This window comes from Eutrigla gurnardus, assembly GCF_963514095.1.
Source record: "Eutrigla gurnardus genome assembly, chromosome: 22".
Lineage (NCBI taxonomy): Eukaryota > Metazoa > Chordata > Actinopteri > Perciformes > Triglidae > Eutrigla > Eutrigla gurnardus.
The window spans coordinates 11,099,369-11,122,193 of record NC_139933.1 but is presented as its reverse complement, the minus strand read 5'-3'; the positions used below and the strand labels follow the sequence as shown (position 1 = coordinate 11,122,193).

Sequence of the window (22,825 nt, the reverse complement as noted above, 5' to 3'; positions counted from 1 at the left end):
TTTGTTTTGGATATATATCTCATATTCTGACTTGGATAATTACTATTTCACACTGATATATGAGCTTTATGTAAAATAAATGTGATAATTAAACATGATAATGTAAAGAAGGGGCAGGACATGATACGCTTAGCTTCCTCTTGTCCCGCCTCGAACATGAATGATTTTTTACATTTTTACATTTTTGTATTTGTATGAAGTATTTTATGTCATGTAAATATTGTACTTTGTATTTGAGGAAAATAAAGATCATTTGTTACATGGCTTTTTTTAAAAAAACAGACAGACATTACACTCAAAGTGAAAAAAATAAATTACTAATATGATGCAAATGCATCTTAAAATAAAAAACAATCTCTATATAAGCCCATAAGGAGGATAACAAATTAATTATGTTGACTTCTCTCGATGCTACGATGCCATCCTTCCCACCAACTTCCCCAAAACTCCAAACACACACAGATTTCTTCCTGACCTGCTTTCCAACGGACCACTTTCCACTAGAACACAGCGTTTGTGCCAACACAGCTACAACTTCCACTCCATCAACCAGAATCAAGGTGAAATTATTACAGGGCTTGAAGCCGTTTATCATCTTGCGCCTGCGAGGCAGCTCAGCTCTTTCTCACCATTTCATTTATTATATTGCGCTGAAAGTTAAATGCAGGGGAAAAAAAAAAATCTAATCAAATCTAATTCCAGACAGTTACACACAACTACATTCCAGTCCTACACACATTTAATGTTTGATCACTGCGATGTAACTCCAGCATAGAAATTCTAATGGATGTAGTTCCACTCGGGGGGTACAAATATCACCGTCTCCTCGATGCGTTCTCGTCCTTTTTCGATTCACGCTGTTGCTTGAATCTCCAAACAGCATCTCAAACTGCACTTAGGCTAATTCCCCAGAGAGGAGCCCTGCATCACTCCCCTACTTCTCCCCCTCTAAGTCCTGTTCCTCTCTCCCCGTCGTCACTGCTAAAATAAATCAAAGCTACAATAATTCATGAGTGTGCGTGCGTGTGACAGCGTGTGTGTTGGAAAGTCATGGTTAGACTTTTACATGGCGAGAGGAGTTTTGAGCAACTATTTCACTACTATACGTGCAGAGAAAATAAAAGCCTAAAAGTCGATATGAATGAGGTTATTGCTCTCGACAGTAATCAAACAACAGTTAGCAGGAGATTTGGGAGATCGAAGACAGAAATTGTTCCCATTGAAGAAGAAAGGGGAAAGAGGGTCATGCAGCAGAGTTGATATGACATCTGAAAATATGCATCGACAGCAATAAATAAATAAAATGCAGTGAGAAACCACATCCAGCCATCAGTGCAGATATGAAACATCCCTATCTCCTAACTGGCTTGGAGGAGGATGAAAGTTAATGAGGTTTCTTGTCAACAAAGACTTGAGTGCTCTGGGCACCACGAGTCACTCCGCTGCATTCAGTGTGGTGATTTTTTTTTTTCTTTTTTTTTTCCCCAAAGGTCTTGGGCAACCAGCCGGCACCGGTTCATTATCAGAAACTATCAACCAGGCCACTCACGGATGTCGGCTTGAGGATAAGATGCTGACAAATTCAGCCTCACTGTTTTTTTTTTTAACCAAGCAAATATTTAGTGTTATACAAGCCCATTAAAAAGGTTCACTTCAACCCATGTTTTTGTGTCTAAGTGACTATGGGGGCAATTGTTCAGGGCAACTCAGGTAAAGGAACATTTCCCTTCTCAAAAACAAGTACTTTATGGGGAAGTAAATTGACCGTGAGGAGTTGATTAATCGCGCTTCGTTTAGCGTTCTCTGTCAATACTGGACTAATTAAAAATGATTATTATCCCCATTAGTCACTTGGACAGAAAATCATGGGGAAATAGGGAGTAGGTTGAAAAACACAGAAGTTATATTCTTTAAGTTGATAGGTGACGGTTCCAAAAACAAATAATACCGTTTATCCGTGTTTAATCTGAATGTTGCCTCATTTTTTATGAGCGTTCATTAAAAATGGAATGGAAATGAACAAATCTTGGCCTTATCTCGAGGGCAGCCGCTGGTTTAAATGATAATACACTTGTTATATGAAAAGACACTCACCGGCCAGCACTCCTGCCATGTAAAGCAGACTTATTCGTAAGATGCCATGGACCATCTCCAAAGGAACGCCGATCATCAGCTGCAGTAAAGCGTTGAACCCCAACTGCTCCAAACTGGAGAGAGAGCACAGAAATAGGAAGCAAGTCGTGTGACAGCGTGCGATGCTTGCTCGTCCTGCAGCTCTGCGTCAGGTGCAAACCAACCGAACCAGCCCTGTGTGGAGGACCGTGAACGTACCCGACGTGCATGAACATGTAGCTGAAGAAGCGCCACACTTGTGCACGGTGGCCAGGATGGTAGACCAGGGGGCTCTTCATGAAGTCGGGCTGGTAGGTCTGCAGGACCCACTTGTTTAGCATGATGCCGTAGCACATGAACACGATAATCTGCAACAGAAATGAAGACAAAACTGTCAGTTCTTGCTGACATACCCATTACACGCTCTCTCCACGGACCGCCGGTGCAAAAAAGTGCAAAACAAAACCCATTGTGCTTCATGAAAGACGCGCGGCGTCTTCTTCTCTTTCTGGATTCCTCAGCTGATGCTTATTAGACTTGTGGAGACAATTAATGCCCGCCGGAAAAAAAAAGTGGCACATCTGGTTCAATTCCATTAATTTCTTTTCATAGAATAATGACTCATTGTCTCCGTGAATTAAAATGAATGTGAACCGTTATTATCACGTCCTCATTGTCATTACAGACCATTCACTGCCATTCGGAGGCTCCGTAAAAGCACTTGGCTTTCTTTCCTCTGAATTATGATGATTTCATGGGAAATGGTGGAAGTTTTTTGCGACGAAGCTGTAGGTTATTTCCGTTGCTTAATCCTCAACCACTCAACAAGAGTCTGTGAGGCCTTTGTGTAAGTGGTTTTCTATTTTTTTTTTTTTTTTTTACAAATGAACATAATCGGTCATTTAATGCCACTGTGGTGGACAGGGTGCTTCTTGACCTGGTTTCCGAGTTCCAAAATCGGAAAAAAGAAAGAAAGAAATCCTTGCATGCAGGCTGACTGAGGGTTTCAGCTCGGAGGAATGGCTTTAAATGCACCCACTAAGCCCCTGACTCCCAAATGGGTTACCAGCTCATATCGAGCTCACAGTAAAAGCGTGTGATCAAAGGCAGAAAATCTTTTCAGTGGGTCTGAAGTGAACGACTGAGCCAGCAGAACAGTCTAAAGTCAGGGTTGTGGGTTAGTGACACACACTGAAGTAGAAGATCGAGGCCCACGTTTTAGGAACATCTGAACCAGTGAGCTGCATCAGTACCAGAAAAGTCTCCCAAATCCCACCTGTATGATGGTGACGATGGCGATGAAGACGGGTGGGGGACACAGGCGGTTCTGGTGGAAGTACCAGCGTCGGTCCGTCTCGCAGGGCAGGATCTCGTAGGCCACGTAGCGGACAAAGCGTTTGTACAGACCCAGCCCCGTCTCGTCCAGCAGGATCTCCCTCTGCAGCGTGCGGCGGCCATTAGCAATGGCCCGTCGGAAACTGCTGGAGCGCTTACTGCTCATCTGAGGAAGAGTTGACAAGACATGGACGTAAACTCAAGAGTTGGAACGGCTTGGAATAAGAAGCTCAGGGTCGACGAACATTGTTTCCAAATTCATTCCAGACACATTTTTCACTTTATTTATGACATAAATAAAAATGTTACTTATTCAAAAGAAATAGTTCAACATTTTGGGAAATGTGCTTATTTGGCTGTCTTGCTGAGAGTATGATGATCTGTATGCTGAATATAAAGTTACCACCAGCTGGCTCTTGATTTAGCTTAACATAAAAGAAGTCCAAACTCCCAATGTAGTAAAAGCACCTCTAAAGCTCACTTATATGTTACATTTTGTGACTTTCTGAGTCTGAACATCGCCATGAGGCTGCGGTTGAGGTTTGGTAGACAGTTTAGTTTATTGAAGCAGCAGACAGCTCATTCCCTGTTTGTTCTGCTGATGACTTAATGTCTCTTTTGCAATAAACGTGTCTTGAGTTGTTTTATGAGCCTTGAGGTGGGCGGCTGGAGGGCACCTTACCAGGATGAACAGATCTCTCATCATCACCTGCGGCTGAATTTTTCATTTTAACAATTAAATCCATAACTTACTTTTTCCAAAATTCAAAAAGTACAGATTTCACAGGGGATAGCATCGCACACACACACACACACACACACACACACACACACACACACACACACACACACACACACACACACACACACACACACACACACACACACACACACACACACACACACACACACACTGATTTATCAGGATCATAAAACGGCTCAATTATTTGTCTCTGTGATGCAGAGATAGAAGACAGAAGTACTGCAGTATGCAGTTTTTACATACAAACATATAAGTCAGTTAAGTGCAGTGAATCAGAGACAAATCTTACAATAATCAATTAGTTATTCATTAATAATGATCAATTATGAATAATTAATGTAACAGTGTCAATTTATTCAATTGGCATTGCAGATGAAATATCTGTTTCCTCATATATCGTGTATAAACAAGTGGCGATCTTCTTTTTGTTATGCACCAAGAGAGATGACAGAACTGCAGCTGAATATTCATGGCTGATAACAATCTCAAATTAACGTGTTTGATTTGATTAAGAAAGAATGTAAGCATGACATCATAACACATCGGAGTGATTTTGCCCTGGAATAGGAACTATTCCATGGAAAGTGTGTGCGTACAGTTATGTATTCATGTTATCATGGTCCAGGTTTATGAGAGAGTTTCCACAGCAGGGATCTTTTAGAGTTATCTGCATTTCCTTCGTGGCTGATACTCCGCTCAACGCCATATGCATGAAGTCTCTGGTGATACTAAAACAACACAGCTCCTTTGAGGACAACTGGCTGACTATCCAATTATCCTTCAATCAAAAATATGTGCTAAAATGTGATTTGACACACTTTTGTTTCCAGGAAAGGCAGTAAAGGAGGATGTATGTGGGCGGAGCTGCAACTGGTAAAAGTATGTATTCTAATAATAGAAACGTTAGACAATATGGCAGCTTCACGTCAAGTGTAATGAAACCTCCTGAGGGGGTCCGTCGGAAGTACAACGCTGCATTCAAGTACACCATTTGTAATTTATTATATAAGTCCTGCTGCTTGTAGACTCATTACATGTCGACACAGCGGGGGGGTCACAGCAAAAGAAACCATGGGTCAATATCTATAAAAGCTAATGAGCTACACATACTGGAATACAAAGACGTGAAATAAATGAGCAAATAATAAAAAGGAATAAACAGATTGCTCCACAATTAACTACTGTCTTTTTTTTTTTCCCTTCAAGAAATCACTCAGGAAAAGAAGAAAAAGTTGCTAATCCGTTTTGGAAGTTAGCAGAGCAGGAAGTGGTAACTACCCTAACGGGGGGGTAATTATGACTCTGGTGGTTGTACAGTGAGGGTGTGAGCCGCCTGTTGCACGGCGATAACCAGAACGAGGTTGAGCTGGGCTGCTGGCTCGCCGGCAGATGGAGGGGTGCATATTCAGTATGGAAATCAGGCCTAGAAAGGGCTTATGCTCTACTTGAGGCGAGGAGCGCAAAACTGAAGAAGAGGAGCAGAGGGACATTAGAAGGCAGAGAGGTGGGAAGGTGAGATGCCCGCCTGGGTGAGCTCAGGTCTCAGATTGCGTACGCCAGCCGTGGACACTAGTGAGGGCTTTCTCATTCTAAATGTCTTCACATTGTTGAATTAGCGAGAGAAGAAGGGTGTTAATATGAAGAAGAGAGATTGGAGAGAGGTTAAAGGGGTGTGAATATAATTGCGTTTTCTTTCTGCTCTAAACACAGTCTCGGAGTGTATTTGATCCGTCTGCTCGGTGACAACCTGCCTCACCGCCTCGCCCATATTCTCTCCCATACATAGCGCCTCCGTGAAAACGTGTGTCCCAGGAGACACGTCTAAGCAAAGCTATCACTCTGCCTCGCCTTCTGTGACACGAAGGACCGCCGCCTGTAAAGCGAGCATTAGCAGCCTTTTGAAGTGACGACGCGAGGTAGTGAGAGAGAGAGACGCTGAACGGGCAAAGAGGCACACGAGCAGCCGAAACACGAGATAACGCAACGAGAGGAGTGACAGGGAGCAAGGTGCACGGGAAATCACATGTCATCACGTTAAAAGGGTGGAGGGGGAATACTTCTGACTCGTCGGTAACGGTGGAAGTCTCCTGATGAAGCAGCTCCGCCGGGGGAGGAAGTGATGCTGAGGCTAAGAGCACAGAGATAAAGATAGTATTCCCCATCAGGGGACGGCTGAATGTGCCAAACTGACGGCTCTGTGTGTGTGTGTGTGTGTGTGTGTGTGTGTGTGTGTGTGTGTGTGTGTGTGTGTGTCCGTCCTCCTCCTCTTAGTAGCTGCGTGTTGCCTACTGTACATGCTGCTCTCAGCTGTTGTCGATTGTCCTTGATGGATTAATTAGCCACACCACATGGTCAATACCTCACAGCTCAATACTAATTAGTCATAGCATTTTAAAAAAGCAACGCTGGTTTAAAAGGCCGTTCAGGCTTCATCTTCACCGCAGACACAAAGAGAATCCCATCCATGATTCGGGTTTTGCTCCGTTTAGATGGAAATAAATCTTGTATCGTTATTATTAATATTAGGAGGCTGCTCCAATGAAGCGAGCTCAGTGACAAATTTGACTCAGAGACAAATCTCACACCAACAATTAGGCAGGCACTCTGTGTGAACAGAATGCAGGACTTCCTAAGCACTATGTCTCAATGGATGTCAATGTCAAATTGAGATTTATACCAAAACATCACACAACTCATCATATAAACGCCTTACATTCCCTGATTGATAAACATATAAAGCAAAATAAAACCCAAATTGTATTTAAATGTTTTTCCCCTTCAGATGTAAACGGTTTTGTCAGCTTTTCAGTTTCTTCAAAGATGCTTAAGTATGATGTAATTCCCAGTTTGGCTGTTGCGAAAAACAGTAAATATGAATAGAATATAATTTTCGCCCCCAAATATAAAAATGTTTAATACCTTGACAGGAAAACCTGCCTCCCTTTAGAGCTGTGCTCACATCTCTACAGAGCTACACTTCCTTAACACATGTGACAATTGTAAAAACATTAGGGAAATAGATTAAAAAACAAACATTTACAAGAGAAAGGGTTTCAGACGGAGACAGATAACCGGTCCTACGGGGGGAGGACACGAGGAGCTGGGAGCTGCTTGTGTTGCTGCTGCCGTTAACTGAGGGACACCTGCACCTTGATATAGGTGTCGGTTGTTTGTTTGTTCTGACTCACACTTTTCATAATATGCACAGTGTTATGTCATACCAATAAAGCCAAGTCAATTTGATTTACCACCACCAGACTAACAGTGCCACTATATCCGTTTACTATCTAATATATGAGTCATTCAGAAGTCCAACCCCCTCCCCTCTCCCCCTCTCCCTCTAAGTTCATAGCGGAGTCTAAATCACTGAGGATCTCAGCCTCGCTCATTCTACCCTGACCCAGTTACTTGGGTTCTTTCTCGCTCAAATCCTTTTAAAATGAGCGGCCACCTTTTCCTTTGCCTCGGCAGTTTGATTGCTCCGTGTGGGAGACAAACATTCACTCAGGACTCTTAAGCAAAGTGCATCACTTTGAGTCGGCAGTCCGTCTAAAACGGAAAGCCTCGACTGGAGTTTGGGGGCGGGATGTTTATAGGTAGCGTCCCTGGAGACGGAGAGATGCACTGTGGGCACTAAATGCGACAGAGTGTCTTTTTCCTTGGGTCTTTAACTGAAGTTCGCTTCTGCTCTCTGTAAGTGCTCCCTGTCTTATAATACTGCTTCAAATGTGACTCATTCAGTAAAAAGAAGAACATTTGGAACCATATAATGTAAGTGTTGATTTAACTAACACTCCCGAGGGAACAAAAGGAAATGTAGGTGCAATATTTGGGCAGGAGGGTAAGAACGAGGCACAAATCCTCCAACGTGAACAAAGAGAATCCCTCGCCGTAATCTCTAAAATACACCCTCTACCCGTGTAATTAACCGTGGCAGCCATTTTGGATCTCCGTCGAACATTAGCCAAATTACCGCCCCGAAGGAGAACAATGACACACTTCTTCATTTACACGGCTGGTACACGATAGCATCGGCGGAGTCTCTTTAGAAGACACCGATACGTGCCGGTTGAACACGTAAGAATACGTCTGACTTCAGGTTTACCCTCAGTTCACTCAGAGGTGATCAGAATCTGCACCATGTGTGAACTTTGCCACCTCTGGTGTCACTCAGCAGCCTGCATCGACCAAATCCCCGCGGGTTATTGTGCGTAAATGTGTCACTGTGTGGAGAAATGTGTGCCGCTCGTCTTGCTGTGTGGGATTTCTGTGCCGATGGAGATTAGTATTTAGATACAGACCTAGAGTAATACCCTTTGTGAGTGTATATGCATGAATGTGTGTGTGTGTGTGTGTGTGTGTGTGTGTGTGTGTGTGTTTCTGTGTGTGTACGGTTCCCCAAGAGAGGTTTTAGCAGAGTGTTACTTATTCACCCCTCTGGCTGAACTGATGGAGTGTTCTGGCTAAGATCGCCCTGCATGAAAGAGTCGAACATGAACGATGTCAGAGACAGTGTACAAACACACACACACGCACACGCACACGCACACGCACACACACACACACACACACACACACACACACACACACACACACACACACACAAACAAACAGAGAGGCTGTTGCCTAACGGTGCAATTCAAAGACATTTACACCCACTGAAGACGAGAGAAGCGGTGTGGAATCGCGGCTCCGAGGCGTGAATGTAGAACAACGAATCAGAAAATGTTCAACACACCGGTTCACAGACATAACTGAGAGAAATTGCAACAGTTTCCAAAAAAAGCCACACACACACACACACACACACACACACACACACACATTCTTGCCACGTCCATTATAAGACAATGCAGTTCCACCTTCCATCAAGGCCAGCCCATGAATCAAAACAAACGCCCCATTTAAAAAGGGTGGCTATGGTATAATGGCAGCGCTGAACTTTCCAAATCAAAACAGGACTGTCATCTGTCACACCCTGCAGAGCGCTGCTTATAAATCTGCCTGAGATACAGCAACGTGAATGGAGACAGAGAGGGAGGAAAATCAGGGGGACTAAAAATAAAAGAGGAAACTGAATAGATATAACAGCGAATCATAAAAGTCAGGCAGCAGCAGAGAGGAAGGAAGGGAGGAGAGAAAGAGGCCAGGAGGTACGCCTTGATGACCTGGTTGAAAATGTCATGCTACATGCGGCACTTCCCGACCGCCAGCCCTGCAGCTCGTCCCAGAGAATCTGCAGAGTTCACGCATCACACGACAGCGCGACAGGAAGCCAGACTCGCATCAACATTTGAATATCCTCTAAATTAGTCAGCAAATCCGTACTGGCGGTGCTCATGTGTATGAATGAGAGTCTGTCTGCACATGAGACAGTGTGCGTATATCAGGCAGAGGGGAGTAGTGAGACAGGCGGAGAGGAAGTGGGTGGCTTGATTAATAATGAAAAGCTTGAAAGCGTTTGTGTGGATGCAGATTGTAGGGGAACGTTTGCGGGATTAGGCATGTGTGCTTTCACCTGCGTACCACACGGATCTTTAAAATCAGACCTGGGGATCGATATCCGTGTGAGGCTGGGCGTTCTCAAATTACCTCCGATTACTGCCCGCTACTACCAGCGCTGGGCTAATCGAAGGCAATTTGCATTTGGCTGATGGGCAATTTCAAAAGTGTCTCCCTGATGCAGGTTTTTATTTTTTTCCACCTAACATATGTTCTGGAGTGTGGAATGAAAGAGAAGGAAATGAGATCCGAGGGTTCAAGGAGGCAGGTGGGGTGGGGATAACATTACACTGGCTTAGGGAGGGGGTGAAGATGACGATGCAGTGAAATGAGGTGGAGCAAATAAAGAAATAACACTTTAAGAACGGCGGAGGGCGATAGCTGAGGGCTGAGGCTCCACTGTAGTGGAACAGACTTCAGAAATGGGACATGCTACAAATTATGGGTAATACGAGGGGAAAGAAAGAAAAAAAAGTAAGACAAATAAACAGAGAGAAAGCAAAAAAGAGGGGGAAATGAGTTGAAGTGAGTGAAAATATGTTAGGAATTGCATTGAATTAATCTTGGGGCTTACACCCATGTGGTGCCAGGAGCAGAAAGCAGGCGCTCATCGACTCAGAGAGAGTCAGTCTTTCATTATTTCTAATACACAACTGTAAACATGGTGAGGAGAAGAGGCAGAGAATAAAGAGCCTGGCCTATTCAAAGCAGAGAGCATTCAAAGATAGCTGTATATGTATGTTATATATTAGTACACAGACTGTTCTCACATCACTATATAAAACATTCTTTCACAGCATTTTAATATATGCATCGTGTGAATCTAAAACACACGTTGTTGCTTTAATGCCGTGGCCCTGTCGTCTCGGCGTGGCTGCTGCGAGGTTAAGTGCCTGGATTTACCGACACATTAAACGGGAGAGATTGATCCTCCTTTCCGCGGGAGAACGACCTGAATGGACGAGTCAATTTTCGCCACTGCGGAGCTCGCCATCTCTGTCTGGATCAATCGTGTAACCTTTTCTGAAAGTGGGTGTGTATGTGTGGGGAATCTGTGTCTGCAGGACGTGAAATGCCTCTGCTATCTGTTTCCTGTGTCGGCGCGTCTTGGTTTCCACTCACCAGCTCGATGAGCTCCTGGTAGCACACCTGTCCCTCCTCATTGCTCTGGACCAGGGCTAACAGCATGTCCAGTTTGGACGGGTCCAGCTGCAGCTCATGGTGCTCCACCAAGCTGGTGAAGTTCTCCACTGCGATGAAACCGGTGTTGTCTGGGTCCAGCTGGAAAAACAAAAGCCCACTCTCAGACCACTGGGTTTAAAAAACACATCATTGCTTACAACACATTTATTGAAAATGTTTTTTTCATAGTGTCAGCTTGCCCTGAGGGAGAATGCATCAGTAACAGACAGCTGAGGCATATACACAGACATATAATATGTACTCATAAAGACAAATAGAGCTACATAAGCTCAGACAGTGACACCAGTATTAATAGAGCTGTGTTGCCTCTACGACGCCTTTGAAAGAATTAGACCTGCCTACAGAAAAAGCTCCATTAACCTCATTAAAGGAGCAAGTCTGTCAAGGCAAACAGCAGGATGGCTGTTGTTGGGAGTCGGAGAGAGACGGGAATGTCATTCTAATACGCAGTGACCTGCAGTTTCCCTGTAAAAAAAACAAAAAAACAAAAACCCTCTGCAGTAAATGAGGTTGACTTTTCGCTCATTTCTTCGTGGATGCTTCATTTGACTGTGTGAGTCCGACCTTGCTCACATTTGCAGCTTGTAGTCAGTGTGGTTTTTCTTAATCACCACTCACTCACTGAGACCCTCAGCCCCGTGGGTTATTACCGCCGATGTCTGCATGCCAGAGCTGCTCCTCGTAATTGATTTAAGCGGCAGAGTGTCATAAAAATGGCTGAGTGTAGTTGTCTAAAATAGCGCCTGCTTAAAAAATAAAATGGCATGTAAAGTATAGGGTGTGCATCTATGCTTGGTGAATGTGGGTTTTTTTATTTCCAGGCAGCAGCTTCACCTACTTTACTCGATTTTTTTTCTCCCCTCACCTTCTCCCTCTTAAATGCACCCAATTGCTCTGCAATGGAGCGTTAATTTTTCATGCTGGCTCTCTTTAGTGCATCTGATTGTGTTTGTGAAAATGTGCCCGAGGACAAACTGGGTCCAGTATAAAGAGACCGCATGGGAAGAGCCCTCGCTGCTTCTCATTTGACTGTTTCCTGAATGCTAACACAGCCTCATTAGGTTTCAGATAGTAAACCAACAGCCTCTTGTTGCCCCAGGGAGGAGTGAGCTTTCTGATGTTGCGTCAGTGTGGAGTCAGTCGCCTTGGATCATCGTTGCCCGTGTCATGAGTCCACAGGAAGAATCCCGTCTGGGCTGCCTCAGTCTGGACATCGCCTTTAGTCTGGACATCGCCTGCTCTGACATGGTTAGACAAAGCCGTTTCACCGGCTGCATGAGGAGAGCGGCATTAAACTACGCTGCGCCGTGTCGGTCCCTGCTGCAGCAGGCTCAAAGCTTAAAGCTCAACTGCTCAACTGAGGAGCGAGGGATCAATCTGGGAATCCGTCGGTGTGAGTGAACATGTTTACTTATGCGCTCGGCTTCCCCCCACATCCCACACTGTTTACAGTTTGTTTTTCCAGTCATTAGGTTGAACACCAGCATCTCTTTAATTCTTTTAATCCACTCTTTACACTCACCTCAAAACATATGTATTTATACACCTGGGAGAGCACAGTGGAAGCAGAACTAATGGGTTCGTTTCGAGTGTGTTTTCCCGGGTTTAGGCAATTTTGTTGTTTATGATACTTTAACAAGACTTTCTCGACACCCACATCTCATTGCCCCTCGCCCACAGCAGTGTCAAGGCCGGCCGCGACGCACATAAGAGTACATTTGTGAACAGAATGAGCCAAGACGGGAAAAGAAAGCTCTATTTTTAGATAATCCCCTTAACTGTGTTCCATGGATGACGTTTTATTAAACACGACTCCGTTCTCCCGTTGAGCCTCGCTGAGCAAAATGGTGCAGATATGACCAGCGTTTGTTACGTGTTGGGCAAAAAAACAAAAGATAAAATAATGAAAAAAATGTATAATATGATAGAAACAAAACGGGATTAAGTTAAGGGAATAGTAGCAGCAGAATGTATGTAAAGGGAGACAAGAACAGAGGCAGCCAGGAATGAAACCAGGACGCACAGAGAATAAAAAGGCCTCGCCGCTGTCCGTCATGCGGTGCGTCTGCCTAACCTAGCAGCCTTCTCTCCTTCCTATAAGAGTGCTGTGACACACTCCAGTGCTCTGCATCCACTTGCCACAAAGAGGGAGATAGATCAGATTCTAATGTGTTCCTGGCTCAGCCCGGGCTGACAGGGGGGAACAGAGAGCCACACTGGGGATGTCTGATGACTGTCAGCCTCCATATGTCAGCACATCACGACACATACAGCGGCAGCCGCACGGACGCGCGCTGTATATAGTCATGTACGTTTTACACAAAGCGAGTGTTGACGCTGAGCTGTCATGCTGCATATTCCCCTCGCAGTCTGACCTTATTCAGGAAGGATGCTCCACGGGGGAGACTGTCCGCCGAGGATACAAGGAGGTGGAGGATTGGTTCTTGTAGCAAATTAGGGTTATCAATTAGTGAGACGAGGTACACCGAGATGAATGAGTGTTGGCAAGAAGAGCCTGTTTTTTTCTTTTTCTTGGGCAGGCTGGTGACGCGCACCGCGAACAAGGGATGGGGGGGCAGCGAAGAAAGGGTTGGAAGAAGGAGGGAAAAGGCGCTGAGAGGGAAGCGGTTATTGAAGCGATCCAACACTGGTGAGGGCGACACTTTGACAAGCTGCATGCATTGCCATGGTTACCAGTCGCCTGTGTGTCCTCCCTTTCTTGCATTCCCTCTCCCCTTTTTCTCTCCCCGACATATTGCCGTTTGAGAGGCAAAGGGAAAGACACAAAAGGGGGGGAGCGAAAGAGACGATGAAAGGAGGGAAGGGTACAGAGCGGAAGGAAAAGTAGAATACAGACGGATGGGAAGACACTGATGAAATGAGAACCAGGTGGTTAGAAGACAAAGGCAGGGTTTAGATGTCGAGGGAGGCGGAGCGGGAGATTACGGATGGAAGGTGGAGGTGTTAAGGTGGAGAGAGCAACCAAACTTGGCCGGTTCAACGAGATGGACAAGTATGGGATGGAAATGTATACATGAGTATGAGGAGGAGCAGAATACTGACTGCAGGGGGATGAGCTCAGTGTTAATAACCCTCAGGACCTCTATTACCTCCACTACAGCAACTCAGACAGACCCCTTCTAAGACCGACTTATCAGATCCCTCAAGTCCGGGAACAAACCACAAAGGCCAGCCATGATAGACGTACAGCCAGAGGGCTGAAACAATAAATCCTACCTGCAGATGGCTGACAAACAACCAGTGATCAAGTCCTCTGTGTGTAGCACAAGCAGAGTCGTAGCGAGTACTGCAGTCACATCGTATGAGGCCGAAAGTAAAGATCGCCATGGTTACACTTTGCATGCAATCACCTTAATTATCAGCCGAGTCAAGATGGCACAATTGTAACTGTTTTATAAGACTCTTCCTCCTTTCCGTATGATATAAGGTGATCTCACGAGAGCTGCAACCTGATTGATTAGCCAATCAGCAGAAAATGAATTGGCGAGGATTTTGATAGCCGACTGAAATTGAAATTGTGTCAACAGGATAACAATTACTCGAGAGTGTAAGTAGCCCTAAATCCTCAAATTCTAATTTATTTTGAATAGGGCTACAGCTGACTTGTTTGTACACAACTTCGTGTATTATCACCTGCTCAGATATATTGTAATTCAAATATTTTCTGTCGTAATAACAAAAACAATTACTACAACAAAACAAAAGATTGGACATTTTTAAGCTGAAGCAGATTGAAAGGCTGATGAATGAAGAGTGCCTCTCCTTCTGAAGATGGTATGAAATCCACGAGGTGGGAACACAGCACCAGCTCTGGTACGGTTCCCACTGACTAACCCTGTGGCACCGGGCCAATACTACAGACTACTTTGATTCCTGTGAACAACACTGTCAAGCTTGAACAGGGCTGTGTATCTGCAGAGGGCCGTGGCATTTACAGGGCAGAGCATATTTGTATGGTGTCAGATAAAACCCTTTTGGATTCGTCTCTGCCGCCCTCAGGAACCACCAACAACTGTAATTATCACAATGCATGCTCTGCCCTGCTGTTACAATCATTATGCTCATATTTGACTACTATAACACAGTGATGTGATGGCCATATGTTCCAAAGTCTCCTTGAGTGAGAGACTACTGAGACAGGCAGAGGATATTCCTCGATGCAAAGAATCATCCAACTACATTTCCTGGCATTGACACACAGTACAAACAGCCAGAGGCATCTTCAAATACAGCTCAATGCAAATTAACATCAGAGAATGATGAAAGGGGACAGTGGATGAGAGCCTTACTCTCTCTTCTTGACATAAATATGTCAAAAGATTCAGAACCCCAAGTCCTTATGGGAGAGCTCTAAATAAGCCAGATCAAAACCAAATAACACGTGGGGAGATATTCAGTGAGTAAAGATAGTGTTCTTTAGTGGCTGGAGTTCTGTCGACCATCAAGTTGACTTATCAGTGGCGTTGCAATGGAAATAGAAAATTGTATCTGTGTGCATGCACTGATCATAAGCATATGTGAGAGCCTGCATAGGCCAGAAATAGCCTGAGCTCAGCATTGCAACCTCCTGCGCACAAAGACTAATAAAAAACTCACTCATGTCGCCACTGTTGCTTTCTCCTTCTCTCCCCCTGCAGCATTTTCATGTGGTGGTGTGACACGGCTGCATTATCCCCTCTCCTTTATACCTGCAGTGCTCATATAAAATAGCCATGCCCAGTTTTTTTTTTGGTGCAAAACATCCTAATTTAGGAATACTCCAGGAAACCCCAAAAGCACTCAAGTTTACTGCCTTTAACATTGAATATGTGTTTAACTGAAGGGGAGATTGGGTAAAATATATTTAAAGAAAGTTGCAGATTTAACACAGAGCAATCCTTTCCCTCTACAAATGGCCTCAAGTGAAGCACTTGACCTCCAGGTGGATTTGCTTAAAGGCCGGAGGGACACTGTGGTTGTTGTGACGAGCCTCCAGTTGAATGGGACTATTTAAATCTGGAGACCAGAGCTGAGAAGAAGTGAGGCACGCTCAGCGAAACACTTTCCTGGATAAAGCGCCCAATGTTTAGACAGGCAGCAGACTGCTAAAACACAAGCACGCCTCTTCACAGTCCAAAAGCTGTTGGCAGATTCCACTTCATTCTAGTTTAATTAGAGAGACCTTTTCCAAATCAAAGGCCGCCGCATGGAGTCCCAAAGGTGGAAAAAGCCCGTCGTCAGCCAGTGTGAGTGATTTGGTCTAGACTTGAGCTTAATAGGACCGCAGTCTGTCTATATGATCATACTGGCACAAGCGGGGTAAATCCCACGATCAATAAAACAACCAGCCGTTTAGAGTGTGGAAGAATTGGCTTCATCTGCAGTCCGAGGACCTGCTACATGGGAAAACGGGTATTGACACAGATGAGTCAGCCTCTGATACCGCATTAAAAGGTGTATATGAAGGAGTATGTTTTGTCTAGGTATCACTAAGGAGTTGTTATCACTTCAATACTGGTGCATGACTCACCAGTGCCTCACAGACTCTCGCCGCTCAACCCACACAGGCTTCCTTCACATACATACATTCATAAAATACAACTGTGGAAAGGATCACACACACACACACACACACACACACACACACACACACACACACACACACACACACACACACACACACACACACACACACACACACACACACACACACACACACACACACACACACACACACACACACACACACACACACACACACACTCCCCCAAGGCTCTTGAGTGTGGTGATCAATGGGTTGCTGATGGGCCACTCGTGACCCCTAAACCCTGCAGCAGATAATTGATTCCTCCCTCTTGGACAGAATGATTGCCAAATAGATCTGTCAATCAGCCAAAACACCCACTCGTCATCAAAAACAAGGGACACACTGCGAGACGCATTAAACGCAAGACATGAAATAGAGCAGGAAACACACACACACACGTATACAAAAATACATACGTGGGAACGGAAAGCATTTGCAAAACAAACACATTGCTTTCTGTCTTGAAATCCATAATGGCTTGATAATTTTGGCGTTGGTAGACCAAACCTGAACGCAAACAATGATGTGACTGGTCAGCGCAAACAGCGGTTTGGGTAGAAGACTCCAGCTGTCGAAAGAAACATTGTGCCCTGACCTAAATATGGTCACTGACTCTGTGATTTCAACAGCAGAACTGGAAAAGAAGACGAAAAAAAAAAAGTTTAAAGCCAAATAACAGCTTCTATTCTAGAAGAAAGCTGTGACCTGGACTCCACAGGAACGGCCTCGTTGCTCGACCCTTGGGGGATGAAAAAAGCTGAATAACTTGCAAATCTCTGATTGTTGTGACCGTGGGATGATAAGATCGGGGATGTGGAAAGCATGTATTAAAAAAAAGAACAAGAAAAAGCACAATGAAAAACATCAGTGACACAGACACACACATAACCCATGCACATACTGCAGCAGCTGTAATGAACCCCTATTGTATGGTTTTTGAGTCATTCCTCAAATAGAGGATGTTCCTCTCAATCCATACAGCGTATCAATGCCTCTATGTGCACACACCCCTTCCTTCCTCCCTCCTTCACATAAGCCATGACATGATGCCCCCCCCCCCCCCCCCCCACACTGTTGTGGCTCATGATCTGACCTCACATTCTCTGGGCCCACATGGTTCCATGATGCTTGCGTCCGTCGTGGTTGTCTCACGCTCTCATTTTGCCCGTGCAAACAGCCCCTGCTATCAATCCTAACATCAGCGCTCACCCCAGCATCCACGTATCAATCCCTGGATAGACGCGAGGTGGCCAGGAGCCCGTAACCATAGAAACCTCCGCCGCTGCCTGCTCACTCGCTTACCTGCTCTTGTATGAGCTGAAACAGGGAGCTTCTATCCATATACTAGCCAGGGAGGTGAGAGGAGCCGCCGAGGACAAGGGCATAGGGAGGAGCGAGGGAGGAGTGGTGGAGGTGTGGGGTAAGGATGGGGGTAAGGTGGAGGAGGATTTGGTTGATGTAGCAGCTTGTGCCTAATGTGTAGCGTCGGGCCCCTTTCTTAGCTGCTGCGTCCCTCCTTGGTGATGGAGAAAGGCTGGTGAGCTCTGTCCCTGGCTTTTCCCTCGCTCGTGGTGTCGCTGGAGTAACAACCGGTGGTGTGGCTCCTCGTTGGTGGCGAGAGTGCAGACGGCGGTGCAAATGGGCCGTGACTCTGCTCTGTGCCAGTGCAGCGTGGCGGTGAAAACCCAGCTTCAGCAGACGACCGACAGGCAGGCAAGGCAAGGCAGGCAAGGCAGATCCAGCGGCTCTCATTCACTCTCCTCCTCCTCCTCCTCGCTCTCCTCTATCCCATTGCACTGACTGCTACCTCTCTCTCTCTCTCCCCTCTCCTCATACAAACACTGCGCCGCCTGCATACCAATGAGGCAGGGGAGGGAGGTGGCCTCTCTTTTCCAATTGGAGAAGGGGAAGGAGTGGCCACGGGCTGCGGCTCCTCTCCTCACTACAAGTTAGGCTTCTCAGGGAGGGAGCAGGGGATGGGCTCCACTGCGGCTTTGCGCTTACTACTGGTACAGACCCCCCCCCCCCACACACACACACACATGTCTGGTCTGCTACTGACAGGCATACACACAATCCCACACACTGTAAACAAGACAAAAGCTACTAAGACGCAGGCATACACTGAAATCCTAACCATGTGTCCTTTTTAGGGCTACAGAAGACAAAGGAGATGAAACTAAAACTACTCATGGTATCAATAGCAACGGTGGCCCCAAAAGAAAACTATAGACCGCTCTGCAACCCTTTACATCTCTGTGCTAATTATAAGCACGGGCACATTAGCGCGTTGGATGCACTGGTGCACAATTAAGCGAACTGCCACCCCCCAACACACATACACAAACATCAAAAATGAATTAGACTGTTTGGATGGCTCGCCGATTCTCCAAAGGGCTCAAATGAATAGCACTACGCCAATTACACAACACCACAAACCCTCAATACAATACTTCATTGTCAGTAATTAGAGGGAAAAAGGCTCTATTTTTTTCATGTTAGCCTGATGCATAATAAAGAGACTGGCAGAGCAAGAAGGTCAGAACATACGGATGATTAAAAGGAACTACCGCTCATGTGGGCGGCAGGCAGTGGCTGTGATTTCACTGAAATCCCCTGTAAAAGGTGTTTTCTTTCTGCACAAATCCGCAGTGACCCCTCCTCCACAGGACGCTGCCGACGAGGGGGAGGAAGCAGCGAGGGGGACGTAATTCTTAAGTCATAAAAAAAAAAGTGAAAGATCCTCAAATGCCCCGGAGCTGATTGTAGACGAAGACGTCGTCAGGGTGGTGACCCGGCGACGATCTCAGCTTACATTGTGGTTGAAGCAGGGGCGTTTCTAGTCTTCCTGCGCTGTTCCCTGTGAGATTTACCACCAACAGTGTAACTCAGCCTCTGGCTCGCTGACAAATAGTGCCTCTGCCTGTTTAAGTACGATGATTGCACCAGATGTTTGGGCTTTCATTTTCTTATAGGCAGGGAGGCTTATAAATCCTTCTTAATGTGAGAATAATTCAAAAAATCTCTGGACCTAGTCATTACGGCAATGTGTCTTGTGCTTTATTGGCTCAGACTGAGGCTCCTGACTATATGAAGCCACGGCTAACTGCTGTATCTGTCCTAATTGACTGGGTCTCGGACACCTTGAACATGGCAGAGCTGCCAGACTTTCCCTTTTCCCATTATGCATTATGGCTCTCCAAGTCTGTGGCAGTGTCAGGATTCCCTTCTGCATGCGGAGGGACTGAAGTCACTCCATGTAGTTCTTTCTGAACGACTAATCAATGTTAATAATTAATTTGTCTCCGATACTCGGTGGTTGCGAGCATGAATAAGACAAATCTAATTATAGGTTCACTGCTGGGGGATTTGCAAATGGCAATAAAGAGACAGATTGGAAGTGAAGTGAAACTGGATTCAACTGTTGCCTTGGTAACCTCAAAGGACTCCCATCAAACAATGATAGACTAGTACCATGAACCGCAGAAAGAATCCTGCGCAGTATGAAAAAAAAGAAGCAGAGAAGAAGAAACACCCGGGCTTAGACAACTAAGCAAGAGGGTGATATTATAGACAGTATATATGTCGTATGAATAACATCAGCACAACACACTATCAAATGAAAAAGTAAGTGGCCTGATGGAGCAAAACATGATGCAGGTACACAACGTTTCCAAATGCATGAACGAGATGCCAACCAGGCTCACAGCCCCACCATGTGTCACACCAGTATCCAGTATCATTGTTTCCATTAAACTGCCACAAGTGATATTATCCAGATGACTGACAGAGCGAGATAAGCCTCCAGTGAAATACGGTCACCGCTGCCCGGAGCATCCCCAACTGGATGGCCTCCCTTGAGGCCGACTAAACCCTTCATGTTCTATTCACCCCTGGTGGATGGATGCAGACAGCAGGACGAACCCAGGCAGCCTGCTACTCTTTAACAAGGCGTGTGAGCAGCAGACCAAACACTGGTCTAGCCTCTGTGAGAGAGTGGGGAGAGAATAACAAGGTCTTTCAGGGAGGCAGAGAGGCCCATTAATTAGACCGCCGGTTTGCACTCTTCCTCACCAGCTTAATGACCTCAAGGTCCATAAGGCAGGTGTTTATTTATCGGTGTATGTGTGGATAGTTGTGTTTCTGTCAGAGAAACGGATGGCGAGGAGCTATAAATGCATGCCTTAAAGGTCTGAATGCAGTGTCTCTTGATTATGCACAGCCTTCGCCAGGGTTTTAGCATGAGGGGAGCCTGTGGACTCATTTATACAGCAGTCGCCTAATACACCACACAATGTCTGTGTATGAAAACTGCAGGGATTTGTATGCACACAATAAGCTCCTCCAACCTTAAAGTATAAAGGATGGGTTGCAAACTTAAAAGGTGCAAGATACGAGATTGGGATCATTTCCATTACATGACAATGCCTGAGCCAGCAGCTGGTAGCTAATGGTGCTAACAGCACAAGTTGCAGTAAACGTGCTGACCAAGCTCACAGCGTTAACCTGAGGGGGAACCGGAGGATGGGTGTTGTGCTTCTGCGACGACGCCGTCGGTGGGGATTGTGTTACCAGCTGTAACCGCCATATGAGAGCTGTGCAGAGTGCGAGCTAGCCAGTGGGGCTTTGTAAATAAAGCAAGGAGAAGCTTGGGTAAAAACACACACAGAGGGAGAGTGACTTCAATCTGGTAGACATTACTCATCTTTACATAGCAGATGTTTGCTGCTTTATTAATGCTCGGGATGCCGTATATTGTTTCTTTAAACTTTAAACCTGGATTAAATCACATTTCTGTTGCACCAAAACTTTTACATTTTGGTTTAGCTTCCTTAAACTTAGATCAAATTCCAGAGCTTACCTCATGAAAGCGTAATTAAACTAGTTGTCAAGATGGACCAATGGGAATGGACCAATCTGGACGCTCAACAGAGGAGGGAATTAAACTTCAACCACATGATTTTGACTTCACAGGATGATAACACTCATAAACTGGTGCCATTCTGTAAAAAAAACTATTAAAATGCAGCATGTTGTCATTGTGCAGGATCACAGCATAACAGTGTTGCTGGGTTGTTCTCTTAGCAGACCTAATCTTTTATAAATTAAGAAGACAAGTCGTTCTGGGGGACGTCTGAACCTGAGCCTCGACTAATCATATGAATTAAAATAGATGGCGCTTCACACTCGAGCCACCAAATGCCAAGCAGCAGTGATTGTGCAACAGAGGGAATCACCGAGATGATGAAAAATGGCAGAAAAATTAATCAGGTCACTGAATGACACAGTTTTAGTCAAAACCGCTCCACATAGAAGATCTCTTGGGGACGTAAAACGTAATAAGTGAAGAAGGGAAAGCGGAGAGTTAAAGGAAGGAGGTTGAAAAGGGGAGAGAATTAAGGGAAAAGCGGCGGCAGGAAATGAAAAGAACGAAACACTGTAAAACTGTCATGACTTGATTCCATAGGGGAGTCACACTTTCAGCCTCCTGTCAATATTCACTGGGACAAATCTGCCTCCAAAACATTGCTGTCTATTACTGACATTATAGTGTCACAGTAACACTTGTAGGTGAAATGGGTTCAGGCTTTCTGAGCAGTCACTGGATTCGATGTCTGGGGAGACCCCTGGTGTCTAAACAGGAAGTTTCATCCCAAAATGAGGGCAGCCCTGTTGGCCGACATCCACACAGAGTATCCAAGGAGTCCTGGCAAACCAGTTAAGATGACCTGAGTCAGTCTGAAATAATCAAAACTCATCACTCCCATACTTTCATAAAGACCATGTTTAGGATACGTCATATATCGACAACATACCTGTCACTTTACTTCCTACATCTACGTTTTTCCTGCTTTTATTACCATTATCTAATATAAAACAATAAAAATGTAATCAGTGTAACAGTGTTAATTATATTTAAACTAACACTAAAGTTATATGGATTGCATATAACACAATTAATTAGTAGTATTTAAGCTGCTACTGCCCTCTGTTGGCAAAAGCAGCCATGATCAGACATCACCAGTTAACAATTTGAGGGCACTTTGACAAAAATACTTCGGCCTGCTCATATAACAAAGGCTGTGCATTAAAATACAAAGAGAGCAGGAACTATTAAAGCTATTTCAATACCTGTTTGGTATTTTCAGTCTGTACTTTTGGCATAAAATAGGAGAACACAAATTAGAAACACAAAGGAAAAGCCTGTTTTTCCATTTTTTATATATAGTTTAAAGCTTTTTAAAAATGAATACATATCACAATAATAGTGAATTCCAAACAGAAAATCCATGGCTGTGGTTTAATGGCAGCCTGTTGCAGCA

At 45.0% G+C, this 22,825-nt stretch overlaps 1 protein-coding gene across 2 annotated transcripts in view; it reads right to left on the bottom strand.

The window, feature by feature from the left end:
- rhbdl1 (rhomboid, veinlet-like 1) overlaps positions 1 to 18,311 on the bottom strand; it is a 39,151-nt gene extending 20,840 nt beyond the window's left edge. The window contains exons 1-5 of one of the 2 annotated variants that reach the window (XM_084040079.1): positions 17,596 to 18,311; positions 10,835 to 10,993; positions 3,389 to 3,613; positions 2,332 to 2,480; positions 2,095 to 2,207 (exon numbers count right to left, since the gene is read on the bottom strand). In XM_084040079.1, coding sequence (XP_083896205.1) covers positions 2,095 to 2,207; positions 2,332 to 2,480; positions 3,389 to 3,613; positions 10,835 to 10,993; positions 17,596 to 17,625 — 676 coding nt within the window. In that variant the 5' untranslated portion in view covers positions 17,626 to 18,311. The remainder of the gene's footprint in view (positions 1 to 2,094; positions 2,208 to 2,331; positions 2,481 to 3,388; positions 3,614 to 10,834; positions 10,994 to 17,595) is intronic. The other variant, XM_084040078.1, reaches the window with a different exon arrangement.
- Between the last annotated feature and the right edge of the window lie 4,514 nt (positions 18,312 to 22,825).